Raw genomic sequence first — 17,704 nt, 5'->3', positions numbered from 1 at the left:
AAAATAGAAAGGGGGGGGGGGGGGGGGGGAGGGGGAAGCCTAATATGATTTCACATAGGGTGCAATATACTATTAGGAGTTAGGTTTGGTACCACATCTTTGACCTATCAATCAACCAAAATATGAGTACTGCAAAAAAAATTTACCTGTTTGTTCGGTAATAATACTACTATCTCAGGCTTTTTGTGCTGCAGATCAGTGAGTTGCAACGTAGGAGTAGTACTACTCTGCAGCTGACATGTGAGTGGTTTCCATCTGGTCCTCAATTTTATCAGTGCATTAGGTTTGTTGATGTGCTGATGGCACCATAACACATAAACATAAAGAAGACGTAACCAGGGTGAAAAAAGGAGTAGTATTCCTCAAAAGGGACATGGAATTGTTAAGAGCAGAACATTGGACTTCTGGTGGTCATCCCAACTAACTAAGCTCCCCATTTAGGAGGCCTTTAATTAGTGACTTGTTGGCGGTCTTCTCGATTAAGCTCTACGTCAAGACGGCCTTTAATTGGCTACCCAGTGGCGCTAATTGCCTAGCTAGCGCCACATGATTTGACTAATCACAAATGGTTCTTGGTTGGGCGCCTAGCGGGGAGGGCCTATCTGCTCGGCGACTTGCTGGTTCGTCCATTTTCTACAACCAGATATGTACTTACTATAATGCCTTGATGGAGGGCGACCAATTGGACCAAAGGGAGGCGATTTCCCAGTAGGGATAGTGCTATACTCTGTTGGGGATCATGAACAGGGGACAGCTGATTGCGATGCTTAACTAAAGGGTTTATATTAGTGGAATGGGTCACCGGACAAGTTGCTGAGGAATTTAGGATGTTGCTGCTGGTGGCGCCCCCACCTCGCAGTCGCAGCAGCAAGTTGCATGTTGTTTAGTGTTTGCTCGCCATGTTCTTTTTCAGAGATTCGGATCACTGGAGGTCAAACGGTGCGCTCACTGATCCTCCTTCTGCATTTTCTTTTTCGTGAGTGTGTCGGTGTCGCTGTGTATGTATGACTAAAGCTGCTCCATTGACATATCAGACGCCCGATGTCAAAGCGGCTCGATCAGAGGTTTTAGACACCATAGATTTCACGGTTCTGGAATGTAAAATTTCGTGTGCATTCAGTTAATTTTGGAGGTTGAGAAGCACGTCGGGATTTGTTCCTTGACTTTCTCGGCGTGAGAAGGCAGTTTTACGGGTGCCGAACGTGTTCGCTTTTGGTTGCACTGGTCTGCTTGTTGTGTTCCTGGACTGATGGTTTGGCAAGTGTCCAATTGTCCATGTGGTTCGGTGGATGTGCTGTTCTCTTGGACAAATATTCGGCCTGACAGGCGCCGATTTACAGAAACCGGACAGTTGGTTTTGAGGCCCAAGCATCGACCACCCGCACATGCGTCTAAACAAAAAATTGTGGTAACTCGTGTGAAACTGGGGCTCCTGGGCTGACTCACCCGAAGCCTTGTTTCAAGCCATTACGCTTCGCAGGCCTTCGACTTTTTTTTCTTGAAGCATTTGGAGTGTTGACAGAGAATAAATACAAGAAACTAGCGAGACGAGAGAGGGAGAGTCGAAAGATAAACACGATGCACATTGGTTTTCTTAAGAGAAAATAAAATAAAATTAGGTCTGAGCTCTGCACCTTGTGTGAAATTAGACACGTAAAATTGCATTTGGTAGTAGAAAATTTGACGACTTGGACCACAGAATCAAATGACTCGTATTAAAGGAATTCGTAATCATTTAAATTCACAGTTTTAGACACTTGACTAAGGACTCATTCAGTTTAAAGGAAATCAAAACATAAGAAAATGTTAAAACTTAGGATTGTCGTAGGGTGCCACTTGCCATCTAAGGAATTGGTCCAAGCTCATTCCTATGGTAAAAAAAAAAGTTGGACCTAATGTTCGCTTTTCTCAAAAAACAAAGAAAATTCATGAGATCCCTGAAGAATCATTTTGATCGTTCTCTATGAAACGAAACGAATGTATCTACGGTCAATTTTTCTATGAAATCCTGAATCTTTTATATTTTTTTGTGAAAATCCAATGAAACAAATGAGGCCTAAAATAAAAACAGTTTTACTCAACACAAGTTTGGATGAGTTCAGGGATTTTCCGACATGACACGTTCTAGCAGACCAGTGACTACTGGATAAGCCCGTCGGCGGCGGAGGCCAATAGGCGGCATCCAGCCTGATCGGCGATGGAGGGGAAGCAGCTCCATCCCCTCCTCCTCCCCCACCCTCGCCTCCCATTCCCAGGCCTCCTCCCCCATCTCCCCACCTCCCGCTTCCGCCGCCTCCACCACCGCAAGCCCAAGGCAACGCAGCTCGCCGTCTCCCTGCGGCGTCCGCGCGCCAGCCAAGCGGAGACGCCCGGCCGCGGAGGCTGGGAGTGGGCGCGGCACGCTTCCGCGGCGGCGCTGGCGCTCCACCTGGCCGTCTGCTCCCTCCTCTCCCCGTTCCCCAACCCTGCACGCGCGTGCGTCCACCCGCCCCCTCCCGCCGCGGCCGCCGCCGTCGAGGCACAGGAGGAGGACGATGAGGAGTGGGAGGCCGCGCTGCAGCAGTGGAAGTCCAAGACCTACGCGCTCTCCGTGCCCCTCCGGGTCGTCGCTCTCCGCGGCTCCTTCCCTCCCACATGGGTCAAGGTCTGCTCTTCCTCCTCCGCTTCAGACAAGAAGATATCATGGGAATGGAATCGTGTGCGATTCTGTAGATTGTATCCTAAGATGTTTTCTGTTGGTGTTCGTAGGATTTCGTTGAAGCGCAGGGGAATAGGCTCAAATTCAGCCCCGAGTTCCGCACTAGCATTGACACGCTCTTCACTGAGCTGTCGCAATGTGTGGAGAAGGGTGAAGTTCAGTCGAAATCCGCAATGGCAGCTGATGTTGTTTCGATTGGGGACTCTTGGCTCGGCTATGCTATCCGCAAGGGACTGGTAGAACCCATCAAGAATGCTGAAGAACAGGATTGGTATCGGAGCCTAAGTGACAGATGGAAGGTGAGGATTGAAAGTTGGAGCCTTCTTTCTCTCTTACCAATTCTGATAGTTGCCCTAGTCCCTGTCGTTAATCTTGCATTGCATTGTATTGTGCGGTAACAGAGTGCCGAGGGATGAAAACCAGTAAGCTTCTTGAATTTGTTGACATGCGAGTAAAACTTGTAAGAAATACATATTCGATCTGGCCAATCGCAATGAGGCATAGCTTTCTACTTTCTACTCTTTTAGTAGATGTTAGTGCAATCTCCTTAATTAGGTTAATAGCTACCTTGCTTGTTATTTACTTCAGTCGTGCTCATTTTCTATTGTTTGGTAGGCATTGTCGGCATTTTCTGACCCACTTCAATTTCTTGAGCTCCATGTAGATATATCACATATATGTCATAACGTAGTAGTGAAGAACTGAAGATGTCCAAAAGTACTGTTTCCATTTTCATTATAGTCTATCAGGTTCATTTGCGCAGGAACCAGAATGGGGAGGCAGATTCTAATGGCTCGGTATGGGGAGCACCATACAGATGGGGCACTGTGGTAATTGCTTACAAGAAAAGCAAGTTCAAACAACACAACTTGAAGCCAATACAGGTAAAAAAATTTGTTCATGAAACATGCAGCACTATGCTGAAGTTGCAAGGCCAACTATATGGTGATGAAACTATCCTGAAAAAACGGCCAGGTCTTGGGCTTAAATGGAAGTATGTAACATAATACTGAAACATACCTTTTGCTTGTACTTATTGTGGTTGGTTATCGTAAGATTTTGAATGGTTTGTTTTGTATATAAGAAAGAATGTCATTGTGATAAACTGATAACATGGTTAGCTTTTCATATATATATGGCACTGTGCACAAGGACATCAATGTGATAACCTGTTACTTAGGTTTACTTACTCATATACTGTAGATAATATTATATGTAGGATTGTGAGTACTTATGGAGGCTTGAACTCTCATATATATAATATGATCTGTAGACTGGGGAGGATTTGCTGAGGCCTGAACTCTCGTATAGATAATATGATCTGTACGATTGGGAGGATTTGTGGAGGCCTGAACTCTCATGTAGATAATATGATCTGTAGGATTGGGAGGATTTGTAGAGGCCTGAACTCACATATAAATAATATGATCTGTAGGATTGGGAGGATTTGTGGAGGCCTGAACTTGCTGGGAAGATTTCAATGGTTGATTCTCCTAGAGAGGTCATTGGTGCAGTTCTTAAGCGGCTGGGATCATCATACAACACGATTGACATGGAAACAGAAGTCAGTGGCGGCAGGGAAGCAATCTTGAACAGCTTTGTTCAGCTACAAAAGCAGGTTTGCACCAAATAACTCATCTTGCCTTTATCTCTCGTGTGTTCCATCTATCAAATGTTAGCCTGAAATAATTTTAAGGAATAGACAGCATGACCCTTGAATATTAGGATAGCCTGAACTATGATGTGTTGTGTTTGATATAATTTTGGTTTCCTTCTGCAGGTTCAACTATTTGACAGCATGAACTATCTGAAATCGTTTGGAGTTGGTGATGTTTGGGTTACAGTGGGTTGGAGCAGCGATGTCATCCCTGCGGCAAAGAGAATGTCTAATGTTGCTGTTGTTGTTCCCAAGTCAGGCAGTAGCCTCTGGGCTGATTTATGGGTATGTTTTTCCCACGCACAATTTCATCAATGTGTGACTATGAATCCATGGGGTATGTCACTGTTGTTGTTATGATAGCCCACGGCCTTACTGGTTGTATTGGTTGTTGTTGTGATAGTCAGCCCAGTGTCTTACTGGTTGTGTTGGTTTTCTGTACAGGCGATACCCTGTGCGACAAGATTCCAAACTGATCGAATAGGTGGTAGAACTAGAGGGCCATCTCCGCTCATCCACCAGTGGTTCGACTTCTGCCTGCAGAGTGCCCGAAGCTTGCCATTTCGCCAAGAAATCATCCCAGGAGCATCGCCACTGTTCCTCGAGAACCCAGCCCCAGAGGTTCCTCAAGATGTGAACAAGAGAAAGCCGAAGTTGGAGACGAACCTTGTCAGAGGAGTACCTCCGCCTGAAATCCTGGAAAGATGTGAGTTCTTAGAACCTTTGCCAGACAAAGTGTTGGGTGATTACCAATGGCTGATGTCGAGAGTGCAGAGACCACATGGCGGTCTGCTTGGAAACATGTTGCAAAAGATATCAAACGTCCTAGACTTGAAATCTAGATTTTAGTGCACACAACTATTGATATGAAGTTCATCAGTCTTTTTTCAAGATGGCCATTAACAAACCAATAGTCTATAGTAGTAACACTGCAACCATCCCATCGGAAAGGACATGAAATCTAATTCTGAGATTCTGGCGACAAAAACTGAACATCTTCTCAAGCACATCCTCGCTTGGTGAAGGACCAGCGTTTGACTTGTTAATTTCCAAACTTGTAACCTTTGTTGTACTGCATCTGGATGTTAGCACCTTTAGGAGTTCCACCTGGTCATCTGCTCCTGTGAACCAATTGATCTCTATCTCTTCAAGTGAATCGAGGCTAATGTTGTCTACGTTGTTACTCCCCGGCAGGCGACAAGAACAAGCCAACGAGCATGGGTTTGCCTTACAGTTGAGTAAATGCAATATTAGTCAAGAGTACATATTAAAGAAAATGAAATGACTACTGTATTATGCATTACGCAAATAGTTATAGTGCAAAGTACGACTATGATGTTCAGTTGACCTAAAAATCATATATTGGGGCATGCTACAATTCATTGGTAAGCATATCTTCGTAGTTTCAACATTGTAAATATTTTAGCTTCACTCCACCAATGCTACATTTCTTTGGTAAGCATATCTTCGTAGTTTCAAGATGACATGGTTTGGAAAAACAAAAATTTAGAAATTACCATCTTGGGGCATGTCTCCAGTACAAGCTTCTTTATACCATCGCGTCTCCTCAGTAGATGTAGCATGGTTGGTACAAGGCCATGGTGATCCCCTGTTAATTGTACCGACAAGGTCTCACACATGGGCAGATTGTTGGCATCATCCAAAAAGTTATTGTAACCCTGCATTCCCTGAAAACAAAATTCGAAAGCACAACCACAAGATTTATTGTAACACTAATCCTTTTGAGCCAATGATCTCTGAATGGATTCATATAAATCAAGACGTACAATGAGTGCAGAGAGTCTGAGCTCGTCAACGTGATCAAACCGCCGCTCCCTGGGGGGCGCGACCTCGGTCACGAAGCACTGCGAGACGTCTAGCCGGCGGAGACGGCGAGGCACGTCCTCGCCAAAGTGGTGCCGGTGCAGGCGGTGGAGCTCGGCCACGGCGAGCTTCGGTGCGCCGGAGACGCGGGCCTGGACGAGGGAGGACGCTACAAATGTCTCGAGCATCGGCGCCGCGGAGACGGCGAGGCAGAAGACGCGTTTGTGGCTGACGTCGAGGCGCCTGAGCGAGGCGGAACGTATGGAGGCGTCGTGGCGGGCGTCGAAGCAGCGGACGATGGCGATGTCGCGCAGTGTGAGGTCCGTGAGCCGCGGGCACATGGCGGACACGAAGGCGGCCAGCTCGGGGCCGTCCATGGCGGCCGAGTGGATGGTGAGGATCGTGAGGTCCGCGAAGAGCCCCGCGGGGCGGAGCCGGAGCACGAAGCCTTCGAGGAAGAGCGCCATCTCCTTGGCCGTCCCGCACGGGGGCAGCTCGAGCTCGTCCTTGTTCGCGTTGGGGGGGGCTGGAGGAGGCCGAGGGGACGGCCATGGCGAGGGAGAAGGAGCCGACCACGCGGGCCGCGGCGAAGCGGAGCCAGGAGGAGACGCGGGGGCCGGGGACGTGGAAGGGGACGAAGCCGGAGCCGTTGGGGCGGAGGGGCGGCGGCTCCGGCATGGCGATGGCGAGGTGGGCGAGGGTCGGGGCCGTGTAGGCGGCGAGCGCGGCGTCGACGGCGCGGAGGAAGGAGCTGATGGGCTGCGGGCCGGGGTCCGGGTGGAGCGGGCCGACGAGGTCGAGCTCCGGGAGGGTGGCCCAGACGTGGCGCCAGCGGCGGGAGAGCCCGCTGGTGCGCGCGGCGGCCGGGAGCGAGCCGAGGCGGAGGAGGATGCCGTGGATGAGGTCTTCCGGGAGGCCGCTGAGCCGGTCCCGGCCCCCGCCGCCGCAGCCGCCGCCATGCTCCGTCTCCACGTGATCGTCCATCATCGAGGATGACGACGCGTTTTGCGGCAAGTAATTAGGGCTTTATAGTTGTGGGTTCAAAACTGCGATACATAGGAGGTTAGTTTGCATGCTGCACGTAGTACCAAGCGGATTAGGAACCAAAGTTAGATCGGATTAGGAACCAAAGTTAGATCGTGTGAGCTGTTCTGTTATTTTTGGCGGCCGAGAGAAACCGGACACGTTCTAGTTCTACGATGATTTTTCCTCTTTAGTTCTGCATCAAAATGTCATCTTTTTCCACTAATTTTATTCCTACCAGTAGGTCCGTGCGTCGCCACGGCCTCTTAATTCTTTTCGTTTTCACGTGTAAACATAATGTCCATGAAAATTCATGTCTACAAAGAATACGACCACATAATTTGATTCAGTTGAACTGGAATTTGACAAATCAAAATTTCATTTTCTATGCATAGGCGTAGCAGCTCACGTGTTGCTACGGCAAAGTTTACAAAAACAATTAACCATGAACATCTACGGTTGAGGAGCACAACTGCATAATTACAAAGATATTTAACGCATTAATCACACATTTCTTATCAGATCGAATGGGCTGCACTCTGCATTCTTCTTATCTTAACACAAAAGAAAACACTATTTTATCTTAAAATCAAAACACATCTGGTTGATGCCCACAAAAAAACAAAGCCTAATCAAACCACATCGGGTTGATCCACATACAACCGTGAAAAGTAGAACACCCAAATCAAACCCAGTAGCAGCAGAGTAGCGGAGATCTCCGGCAAAACAAGATCCCAACGGTGGTGTGTATGCTAATCCAACCAACCCCGGCGTATGTACGTGTGTAGGATGCCTCTGCGGTATCCAAGTGGATGAATCGACGAGCAAAGCGGCGAGGACGAGAGCAGGTAGCTACGGGACACGCGATTTGACGGAGATTCATCCCCAATGTAGCCGCGCCCGCCACACGAATCGAGAGGTGGTAGCTGGACGCTTAAGGCAGCAGAGGAGGCCGGCGAGCAAAGCAGAGTACCGGGGAGGACCGGTTGCGTGGTTGGGTGGATGGGCATGACAAGAAGAGGGGACGAGAGCTAGAGGGATAGGGTTCGAGGAAGCCTGCAGCGGCTAGGGCTCGGGGGTCAGACAGATGTTTTCCGGGACCGGGGATGTGCGGTGGCATATTGAGCGTAATTTTAATGAAGTGACGTACCGCGAATTGGAGTTGGTGGTGATGGTACGGACGTCGCGGTACATCACTTCATCGAAATTACGAATCTGCCACCGCTGTCCCCACATGCCTTTTAATCCTGGCTCCCGCGATCCTCAAGCGCATAAAAAACACGTATCGCCCAAAAAAAGAAAAAGAAAAAACAGAGCCCTCCTCGCTCCTCCTCCTCTCCTATGAATCTCAACCCCACTCCTTGCCCGATCCATATCTCGCTGCCGCCACCCTCCGGATCTCGCCCGCGCTCGCTGTCGCTCTTGGTCGCCTCCACCCGCTCGTGCGCGTCGGCGGCGTTCGTGTGGGGAACGCGGCTCCGGACACGCAGCTTCGTCGCGCGCCCCGACCGCTGCCTCCACGGCCGGCTCGTGCCCGCCGGTGGCTCCTCGCGGGACGACGATGGGATGAGCCTGAGGCCGTGATGGCGGTGACCTCACGCAAGGAAGCAGGGACCGCGTCGGCGCGAGCCATCGGTGGCCCTCTCGACGGGTAGTGGTACGCAGTGACCAGGGGCCGGACGCGATGTGTGGGTGGCGCACGGGTGCGGTGAACGGGTGGACAAGGAGGCGAGAGGGCGCAGGCGGGCGGCGCACAGGCGTAACAGGCGACAAGTGGGAGCTGGCAGCGCGCGGGAGCGGACGGGCTGCGGGAATCTACGGGCGGAGGCGGTGCGCACAAGCGGGCAGTCGCGCATGGCGGCATGATGTTCGGTGACGGGTTGAATCGGGACGGGGAGAAGAGGAGTTTGCACTCAGAGTGGATGGAGATGATAGTCACAGGAAGAGCGAGAGAAATAGGGAGAAGTGATTTGAGAAGTAAAGTACGGAGTAGGAGTAATAAGAGAGCAGGGCAATGATCCATTAAGCAAAAATTTATACTGCCGCTTGCTTTATGTGATGGCTGCTGCTGCTTGCTGTCTTGAACGAAATGCTTGCTGTTTAAATCATCACCACACGGGAGGTCGAGCGTCTTGGACGGATGGAAGTGATAAACGTTATCATCGCTACATGTTCTTCATTGTTCATGATTATATTGAGAATACTTCATGAATTCAGCAAAAAAAAATGAAAAACGATCACACATGACTTTTCAAATGTGGTGTATGTGAGAACAGTGATAACCTGGAGGTAGAGAGCAAAAGACTTGAACATGTGTCACTTTCTCTTTACACGGGATATAGAAACAAGACATGTGCAAAAGAGAAAGAGATCAGACTATAGCCTACGAAAATAAACATATCGTAATCGTTATATACATATGTGCTCATGACACAATTAATTTGACGTTTTGATACAATTTTTTTTTCCGTAGCGACGCATGTGTTTTTTTTTCTAGTTGGTACAGATGAATACGAGGGACTCAACCGGTGACGGCGGTCTCAGTTAAACTAGAAGTACTCGTACTATTTTTAGGTCCATAGGAATAATACACGAGTTATTTCTCCAAAAATCAGCGTCAAAATAGTGGGAAAGCTACAGACACAATCACCCATCTAGCTAGCCGAAGAGCTGAACGTCTCCAACAACTACCTTTACAGAGATTCGTCGTATAAACAACAAAACGAAAACACGAATGCTCCCGGCAAAATCAAAATCACTCTCCACACGTAGATACGTATATATTGTAGTGAAGTCCTCGACTTTTGAAGGGCAATGGCTAGCAGACATGCCGAGAGCAGTGATCCATCGCATCACAGCTTCAGTTTACCCAGGTTAATCTTCTGCTTGGGATACGTGTACGCCTCGTAGTTTATCTTCTGGCCGAGGTAACTGAGCTTCGTCAGCGTGGTTATCAGGTCAACCTGCAAGATATATACGTTCAGAAGCAAAAGTTTAAACATCAGAGCTGTATGTCCTGCAGCATTGGCATTGCCAGAATCGTTCAATCTTTCTTGCCTCGTAGTCAGTCCGGGAGACGGTCTCACGACTGCGCTGGTACTTCTCGACCCATGGGCGGCAATCTGGATCAGCTATCAGTTTCGCCTCCGTGGCGGCTTGGTCAGGACCCAAGAATGCTGACATCACAGCAAGCTGCAGTAGGATTGTCATGGTATTGGTGAGACTGAACTGAACCACAGTTTTTGCAGTCCTACCGAAGGCTAAAACAGTGATAGAAAGAATGAAAGAACAGGTTATCAAGCAAAATGAGTAGTGACCTGACGAGGACCGAAACCGACGGCGATGAACTTATGCTTCATTTCCTGCACTGAAGCACTGCTCCACTTAGGCACCCTTCCCTCTGGATCAGGTTCTTGTGTATCCTCGCGCCCGAATATCTTGTCGAAAAGACCCCACTATGGTAATAGACGCAAACAAAAATGCATATCACCTTATATTAGTAAAATCATGCATGTAATAAAGATGATCAGACAGACTCGGGCCGTGGAGAATGAACGAATACCTGTCCACTTGAACCGTATGCAGAGTACAGGGTCCTTCCCTTTTCTTCGTTCCCACCGGTCTTTGCAATGGCTGCGTCAAGGAATGTTTGCTTGAGCGCCTGTTGTGCTGTTGCGGGTACAAGCAAATTTAAGCAGTCTATCATTCAATAATAGAAAAAATTACAGAAGATCCAGTTAGTAATGATCCACAAAAATAATGTGAACCAAATAATGTTAAGTACTTCCTCAGTCCCAAAATAAGTGGCGTGCGTTTGTAAAAGAATTTATACAAATCCAAGTCACTTATTTTTGGACGGAGGGAGTAATTAAGTACCGGCTATTTGGATCAGATCTGCAAATGCAATGGGACCTCCCTTGGAATAGGAATCAATCTCTTTCTTCGCGTCAGTTAGCATATCCAAAGCAGCAGAAAGCCCACTGTTTTCAGGTCTGTTTATTTCTGCACTTTATTGTTTAACAGGAATTGATCAAACAACAAGGTCAAAAACTTGTTAGGTTGCCATCTGCAGAGCATAATTGCAACATCAACACAAGGATGTAGAGACAGAAACTGCTAGCTAGTACCTTAGCCTGATCGATCCATTTGGCCCTCCTGACTTTGTGGCCTACAGTTCACAGAAGAGTCAAATTAACAGCCAGTGCCACCATAGGTTAGTTCCATGTATGCCATGTATAGAGGGCGCAATTGACAACTGATTTTAGTAAGCCATTTATAGACCAGACCTTGTCATATGTCATGGCGTCGTTCAGTGCCAATGTCAACAGAGATGGGACGAGCTCTGGCTTCGCCTTGAGAAGAATTTTCAGTTTTCATCAGTCAACAAAAGAGACAGATAGAATGAAGAGATAGCGAACCGAGTCAGTGTACATAATTTGCAATCTCACCTGTATGGCTGCTGTGAGGGTGCCTTTGATGCTTGCTGAAGAAAGAACCAAGGGCATCAGCTATGGTGGTAAGAAGGATGTGAAGGGGAAAACAAAAAAAAGGAGGACCTGAGGCAACCTACATTGGAACTCAGAGCGTTGTCTGCGTTCAATCAGATCGGCCGCGGTAGCCACTCCCGTAGACCCGTCGATGATTTCCTAACCGAAGACACAGAGCAAGTTTAGCGCCTCTGATCCGGGTCAATATCAAAAGAACGAAGTGCAATCGTGTCGTGTGGAATATTCTCTCCCATCATGCTGCATTTGTTTGGCTTGGCTGTGTCGTGGAAATGCAGGAAAGTAGACCCATCGATGATTTCCTAACATTGACGCTCAAGAAAGTCACTAAGCAGCACGTACCAAGCCAACGGCGGTGCCCATGCAGCCCCCGATCAAATCTCTTCTGCGGAACCGCGGAGGCTCTTCGCGTGCGGCGGCAGCAGCCTCGGAGCCCCCGGCTTTGGCGTGACAGCATACCTGAATCTGCAGGGAGTTAGTCAAGAAACCTTGGTGCCTTTTTCTCGTTGTCTAATTTGAACTCACAAGTCGAGCAGAAATCGGGACGCGCACATACGTATGCATGCTGTCTGCGCGCCGGGGATGATGTGACTGAGACGGAAGGGAGGCCGCCGGCGCGGGGGCCAAGCAGCGCGGGAGCGGAGAGAAAGGTCGCGCCCGCCATTGATTCTCCTCCCTTGGACGACCAGCGCATGTGTGTGTACGTGTGCACGGTGCAACGGGAAGAGGAGAATCAGGATGGATAAGGCGGCGAATCACTGACATGCACGTGGCATTGCCCCCCTTCCTTTTTTATTTCCTGTCTCTGCCACCAACACCCCAGCACGTTTCGCCGGTCGCCTGTTTTTGCTTCGAGTACGTTGTTACCCAGACGAGAAAGCGGCAGAAACGTCTTGCTCCCCGGCTTCATTGGCATCATGGGTTCATGGCTCATGGCTCGAGCGACAACAGATGGACGGCTCCCTCCGTTTTCTTTGTCTCAAATTTACTCAAAATGGTGTATCTATTTCTAAAAAATGTTTAGATAGATGTAATATTTCGACAAGAATCATGGAATAAAAATGGAACATGAAGGTAGTAGCGGGAGTTCATAGAGTTGAAATACTGCAAGAGACAAACGGCTCGAGTGAACTTCATTCTTTTACTACCAAACGAGGGCCACCAAACTGAGATAACGGAGCAAGTCTCCTACAAAATCTTAACCTACAGTTCATGCAGAAAATAGATGCGAAAGTATGACAAGGTTACACTGCAGCAAACAGGACGAACAACACTTTCTCATGTGGGAGCTGCTGCTATATCTAGAACAAGAGCGATTGACACTTGCAGTAAATGCAGGGGCATGTCACCGTTGATAGGCCTGGTTCTCCCTCCGCTTCACATAGCGAGTCCGGTCACTGTACCTTGGTCTATCTTGAGCTCTCTGAGGCACCGGCTCCACCCTCCTCTGCCTTTCTGGTGATCGCTGGACAATTTCTCCGTTCACAAATAACTCAGCTGCAAAGAAGCGAAACACGATGAAAACCCAGTACAAGATTATCACATTTGTTGATAGTTGTTCTTCATGAGCAAAAAAAAAAAAATCACAAGTGCAGTACATTGTTCAGGTCTGAAAGGACCAACTCAAGCTATACAAGTAACAGTTACACATGACAACAGGTTTAAGGGTGGAATAAACCCTTGTATTGAAATCCAAGCAAACAAAGAGTGAAGCAAGCATTAATCTTTGGGGTTCCCAAAAGTCATTTGATTTGATCATTGGAACCTTAGCACAGGGTAATAAATCGATGCATCATGAGCGTAAACAAGGTTTCGCTAATGTTGTGATCATATTGGATCAATCACACATCACAAATCCAGCTCTGCCAGCAAAATCATTAAGTATGTCCCAAAAAAAGGGGAAAATCATTCCAACAGCTAGTATGAATGTAAAAGAACTCAACAAAACAGTGAAATACAGAGCACATAAGTCTTAGCTTACCGCCATAGTCCTTGTTTTCTGCATCAACATAGGAATCCGGAAGCACAAAAAGAACGCCGGGGAGGCCTGCATATCGAAAACATAAACTAATAAGCATACAAAAGACCAAACCATCCGACAGAAAATTATGTCTTAGATTAGCTACCAACGCTGAACATATGTACATATGCAAATATCACTATAATTATCAATACTCGAAAACAATATCCAAGAGCAAATTTTCTTTATACTACTGAACATTCAACAAACGTGCATATGTCAAACAGAAGCATGCCAACACATATCCTCATAATATCAATGACGGCTGATGCACAACAAGAAAGGCAAAAAAGTATAGTAGCATAACACAACGAAGTGAGGAGTATGCAGATAACAAAGTACATGAACCGATGAATAAAGTACGAAACGATCGCAGATTGCAATAGTTCAACACAATTCAGTCACTATTAACACAGGGCAAATGCATGTTACAACTTTCCCTTTCCATAACATGTATGAAGCTCGTGGGTGGCATTCACAAATAGTCAGATTCACGAACAAGCAAAATCTCACATTGCAATGTTATTCAACTGCACATTCTGAATGCTGAAGCAAAACTGTACATGAACTGACAATTGGAACCTGAGCTGGTGTCTAAATCCTCATCACAATGTTTGCTGAGTTTCGAAATAAGTACGAATTTGTTGCGGTGTACCTTCCAGCTTGTTGGATGTTTCCTCGTCAATCTCACACCCAAACCCAAAATAGCGCTCACAGGACACGTTGTAGATCTTCTTCTTCGCCTCCTCCTCGCTTCACCAGTGACAACCAACACAACCAAAATTAGTCTCACTCCGAGAATCATCCACTGTCTGGCGTGACGATTGAATTAAATGGGAAAGAATTACCTCCCAACAACCTTGGCGAGGGTCTGGATATAGCAGTCGATCATCTGCTGCTTGGTGGCGCCCTCGCCGCCGGGCTTGTCCATGACGATGAGCCAGTGCTCGTAGTCGCAGCCGGGGAACAGCGGCGCCATCTCCGTGGGCGCGCGGTCGCCGCCCTGCCCCGACCGCAGCGGCGAGTACGAGGCGTCAGGCCGCCGCGCCATGCAGCGGACGGCGGAACCGCCGCCGCCACGAGGCCGCGTGGGGCGAGCCGAGGAGGAAGGCAGGCGCCGCGATACGAGGAGCGGCTGCGCCAGGCGGGCGGCCGCGATAGCGCGCGCGGCGGTGGCCATGGCGGGGGAACGGAGCAGAGGAGGTTGCTGGCCGAGGAGAGGAGCAGAGCGCAGTGAAATGGCGAGGAGGTTTGGATGGGGTTTGGGAGAGAACAGAGAAGGCCACCACGAGATATTTGCTGCCTGCGCTTGTCTTGGGCTTTCGCATTAAATGGGCTTTCGCAATAAATGGGCTTTCGAGGCCGAGGAAATCTGCAAATTCCCGGCCTGTCACGAATACAACACCTGGATTTCGCCACTAATAAATCAGCTTCAAACTCGGGGCCACGACCACGACTCCACGAGAAAGATATCTTTTCCCCATCGGGTCCTTCTCGTCTTCCACGTGATTGCAGTCGGCTCTCCTGCTGCTGGTAAGAATTCGATCCGTCTCTTCATGGATTTCTCTTTTGATTTGTCTTGCTGTCGTGGAATTGGGCGGATCTGGGCAGGAATTTGTTGCGATCGATTCTATCGTGTTCGTTTCCGCTGTGCAATTTGGACGCTGTTTGATAATCCGTTGGTTTGAGAATTGGCTAGTTGCTGATTCATGAGAAATTAGACTATCACGTCCTACCGTCCCGTCTCCCGTTCTTCAGTTCTCTGGCCACCGTCCCCCGTTCTTCTGCAGCCATAGAATCGAGCTGGACCAAGGGCCGACCCCCTCCCACACACACATCCACCCACAGGAGAAGAATCAGAGACGAATCTCAGATCTGAGAAGGAGAGAGGGAGTAGAGTAGGAGGATGTAGCGGAGTAGTTGGTGAGGTCCATCTCGTTGATGCCCTGCAACACGCTCTGAACCACCGCGGCCATGGATTTTGCTCCTCCCAGTCCTCCGCCGTTCTCTCCTTGTGTAATCTGTTCTGCTTAGTGATTCATGTTCGAGTACATAACTTGGTGCGTGGTTCAAGGCCCTTCTCCTTGTGTAATTGAGTGATGTATGGTTCAAGTTCATAACTTGTCCGGATCTGGGCAGGAATTAGTTACTTGCATTGCCGTCGTGCAAGATGATCAATCTTCAATGAGAAGATGCAAAAGTCGAATGCTGATACTTTTTTTCAAGTTTGTACACCGAGGGTAGATGAGTGAGCTTTTGTTGTTGCACCTCAGATTAGGCAAAGTGGAGAAAGTGTATGGGGGCTCAGTAATGGTCATTCTGTAACTATGACCCCATCAAGTCCAACTTCTCTAGTGCAATTGCCAGATGAACGGCATTTTTCTTCCATCTACCGTAGTGTTGATAAGTTAATTACATAAATTGTCTATCAAATAGTAAAATTTATAGCGAGTTTTATTGATGTGGTCTTGACTTTTTGTGTACCTATAGCAGTGATAAGATGTGTCATATTATGCTTTAGAACTACTCCCTCCGTTCCATAATTCTTGTCGAAATCTTACATGTATCTCGAGACTTTTTAGGAATAGATACATTCATTTTTAGGCAAATTTGAGACAAGAATTATGGAACGGAGGGAGTAATATTTAATGGTGCTCCATCTTTTCACATTTAATTTAATATATTTCATCATCCTGCAGCTCAAAGATGGATGCGAACAGGCGCCAAAGTGGAATTCAGCAATTGCTGGCTGCAGAACAGGAGGCTCAGCAAATTGTAAATGCTGCTAGGGCTGGTAAATTTCTCTTACTTTGGCCTAATTCATTATGAAGCGATCATAATATTCGGGACTTGGCACCTTATGAATTGCCCCAAATGAGCATTGTATATGTGTATACATCCATGACATTTGTAGAATTTGTCTCTGTGTTTTGATTTATTTGATCTTGCCTGCCATAGTACAATGCTACCATAAAGTCATGATAAGTATTGTTCCCTTGTGAGTTGATGCGAGATCACAATATGGTACGTAGCAAAGAGAATAACCTGTTGCTGCACTGTAACATCTCCACCCTTAGTTCACTGTAGTGCCTTTGTTACTTATGGGACCATATATATATATCATCTAATCCTGGAGTTGGGTAGGATTTTTTTCTGGACATAACTGCCATAGCAATGCAAGGCATGGAAGAAAGGTCAAATGCAATTTTTGCTTTGTTAATATAAATGTATGTTTGATCTTCCATGGATCTTATGTTTTACCTTGAAACTCATTACAAAGTAATCTACTTCTCCTGCAAACTCAAACATTTGATGTTTTTGCCAGCTAAACTTGCAAGGCTTAGGCAAGCAAAAGAGGAGGCTGAGAGGGAAATAGCTGAATACCGTGCCCAGATGGAGGCTGACTTCCAGAGGAAGCTTGCAGAGGTAAGTACATCTGCACATTCTGTTTAATGTTCATAAGATAACAGCGCGTCGGTTCATTTCTATTCTTGCTTTTTTCAGAGCAGCGGTGACTCTGGCGCAAACGTCAAACGTCTTGAGCAAGAGACAAACGAAAAAATTGCACAACTCAAGCAGCAGGCCGCAACCATCTCCCCTGAGGTGATTCAAATGCTTCTGAGGCATGTCACCACTGTGAAGAACTAAAGCTTGACGGGCAATGTGTCCTGCATACGAATGTGAACTTGTATTATCTGTTTATTTATTTGGGAGGTGTGATAAGAAATGGTATCTGCCACTTCCAGCTGTAATTTATTGTCCTTTATCTTAGAATAAGCTGCTGCAGTTTCAGCAGCAGCCATGTCTGATACTACTTGCTAAACCTTCGGTGATTAGTTGGTATTATTCTTTTTGTCGATTCCCGCTCTTGCCTGTTTCTTCAATGGCTACTTGCTAAACCGATACATGCGGCATCCTGTTTATGTTTACGTCTCACTTGTAGATCACTGGAGATTTGCTACGGAGTAGTTTAAACT

The 17,704-nt window shown here is 47.5% G+C and overlaps 5 protein-coding genes across 8 annotated transcripts; 2 read left to right on the top strand and 3 right to left on the bottom strand.

Moving 5' to 3' along the window:
- Positions 1-2,106: 2,106 nt before the first annotated feature.
- Positions 2,107-5,530, top strand: LOC100830894. Its single transcript, XM_003580391.4, has 6 exons — positions 2,107-2,644; positions 2,749-2,997; positions 3,448-3,582; positions 4,134-4,316; positions 4,479-4,640; positions 4,800-5,530. Exons 1-6 carry the CDS (start codon positions 2,198-2,200, stop codon positions 5,202-5,204), a joined length of 1,581 nt encoding a protein of 526 aa, XP_003580439.1. The 5' UTR covers positions 2,107-2,197; the 3' UTR covers positions 5,205-5,530.
- An 818-nt stretch (positions 5,531-6,348) lies between these two features.
- On the bottom strand, positions 6,349-7,356 carry LOC104581422 (putative F-box/LRR-repeat protein At3g28410). Its single transcript, XM_010228950.2, has 3 exons — positions 6,729-7,356; positions 6,423-6,685; positions 6,349-6,358 (listed from the first exon to the last, which is right to left on the bottom strand). Exons 1-3 carry the CDS (start codon positions 7,164-7,166, stop codon positions 6,349-6,351), a joined length of 711 nt encoding a protein of 236 aa, XP_010227252.2. The 5' UTR covers positions 7,167-7,356.
- A 2,386-nt stretch (positions 7,357-9,742) lies between these two features.
- Positions 9,743-12,440, bottom strand: LOC100831503 (thylakoid lumenal 29 kDa protein, chloroplastic). Of its 4 annotated transcripts, none has more exons than XM_010242062.3 (11): positions 12,264-12,440; positions 12,050-12,172; positions 11,773-11,848; positions 11,651-11,685; positions 11,489-11,554; positions 11,330-11,370; positions 11,079-11,209; positions 10,765-10,901; positions 10,520-10,657; positions 10,260-10,394; positions 9,743-10,165 (listed from the first exon to the last, which is right to left on the bottom strand). In XM_010242062.3, the coding sequence occupies exons 1-11, from the start codon at positions 12,399-12,401 to the stop codon at positions 10,055-10,057; spliced, it is 1,131 nt and encodes a 376-aa protein (XP_010240364.1). In that variant the 5' UTR covers positions 12,402-12,440; the 3' UTR covers positions 9,743-10,054. The 4 variants fall into 4 exon arrangements, with proteins under 4 accessions (XP_010240364.1, XP_010240365.1, XP_010240367.1 ...); XM_010242063.3 differs by having other exon boundaries at positions 12,050-12,166; positions 12,264-12,439; XM_010242065.3 differs by having other exon boundaries at positions 10,765-10,871; positions 12,264-12,437.
- Positions 12,441-12,809: 369 nt separating this feature from the next.
- LOC100837841 (multiple organellar RNA editing factor 2, chloroplastic) lies at positions 12,810-15,003 on the bottom strand. The gene is made up of 4 exons (XM_003580412.4): positions 14,576-15,003; positions 14,383-14,480; positions 13,689-13,754; positions 12,810-13,204 (listed from the first exon to the last, which is right to left on the bottom strand). The coding sequence occupies exons 1-4, from the start codon at positions 14,905-14,907 to the stop codon at positions 13,053-13,055; spliced, it is 648 nt and encodes a 215-aa protein (XP_003580460.1). The 5' UTR covers positions 14,908-15,003; the 3' UTR covers positions 12,810-13,052.
- A 101-nt stretch (positions 15,004-15,104) lies between these two features.
- On the top strand, positions 15,105-17,588 carry LOC100844839 (V-type proton ATPase subunit G1). Its single transcript, XM_003580433.4, has 4 exons — positions 15,105-15,260; positions 16,427-16,521; positions 17,053-17,153; positions 17,232-17,588. The coding sequence occupies exons 2-4, from the start codon at positions 16,434-16,436 to the stop codon at positions 17,373-17,375; spliced, it is 333 nt and encodes a 110-aa protein (XP_003580481.1). The 5' UTR covers positions 15,105-15,260; positions 16,427-16,433; the 3' UTR covers positions 17,376-17,588.
- The last annotated feature ends 116 nt before the right edge of the window (positions 17,589-17,704 follow it).

The sequence above is a fragment of the Brachypodium distachyon genome, chromosome 5 (genome assembly GCF_000005505.3).
Source record: "Brachypodium distachyon strain Bd21 chromosome 5, Brachypodium_distachyon_v3.0, whole genome shotgun sequence".
In the NCBI taxonomy this organism is placed as follows: domain Eukaryota; kingdom Viridiplantae; phylum Streptophyta; class Magnoliopsida; order Poales; family Poaceae; genus Brachypodium; species Brachypodium distachyon.
Note: the sequence above shows the minus strand (reverse complement) of the source record. Positions and strands in the feature narration are given on the sequence as shown.

Coding starts and splice junctions, on each gene's coding strand:
- LOC100830894 (XM_003580391.4), top strand. CDS start 2,198: ATGGAGGGGAAGCAGCTCCATCCCCTCCTCCTCCCCCACCCTCGCCTC. Junction 2,998..3,447: donor GCCTAAGTGACAGATGGAAG/GTGAGGATTGAA, acceptor ATAGTCTATCAG/GTTCATTTGCGCAGGAACCA. Junction 3,583..4,133: donor ACAACTTGAAGCCAATACAG/GTAAAAAAATTT, acceptor TATGATCTGTAG/GATTGGGAGGATTTGTGGAG.
- LOC104581422 (XM_010228950.2), bottom strand. CDS start 7,166: ATGATGGACGATCACGTGGAGACGGAGCATGGCGGCGGCTGCGGCGGC. Junction 6,686..6,728: donor GCTCCTTCTCCCTCGCCATG/GCCGTCCCCTCG, acceptor AACGCGAACAAG/GACGAGCTCGAGCTGCCCCC.
- LOC100831503 (XM_010242062.3), bottom strand. CDS start 12,401: ATGCGCTGGTCGTCCAAGGGAGGAGAATCAATGGCGGGCGCGACCTTT. Junction 11,371..11,488: donor ACGCCATGACATATGACAAG/GTCTGGTCTATA, acceptor TGTGAACTGTAG/GCCACAAAGTCAGGAGGGCC. Junction 10,395..10,519: donor TCGGTTTCGGTCCTCGTCAG/GTCACTACTCAT, acceptor ATCCTACTGCAG/CTTGCTGTGATGTCAGCATT.
- LOC100837841 (XM_003580412.4), bottom strand. CDS start 14,907: ATGGCCACCGCCGCGCGCGCTATCGCGGCCGCCCGCCTGGCGCAGCCG. Junction 14,481..14,575: donor CTCGCCAAGGTTGTTGGGAG/GTAATTCTTTCC, acceptor TCACTGGTGAAG/CGAGGAGGAGGCGAAGAAGA. Junction 13,205..13,688: donor AGAAAACAAGGACTATGGCG/GTAAGCTAAGAC, acceptor GCTTCTTTGCAG/CTGAGTTATTTGTGAACGGA.
- LOC100844839 (XM_003580433.4), top strand. CDS start 16,434: ATGGATGCGAACAGGCGCCAAAGTGGAATTCAGCAATTGCTGGCTGCA. Junction 16,522..17,052: donor TGTAAATGCTGCTAGGGCTG/GTAAATTTCTCT, acceptor TGTTTTTGCCAG/CTAAACTTGCAAGGCTTAGG. Junction 17,154..17,231: donor TCCAGAGGAAGCTTGCAGAG/GTAAGTACATCT, acceptor TGCTTTTTTCAG/AGCAGCGGTGACTCTGGCGC.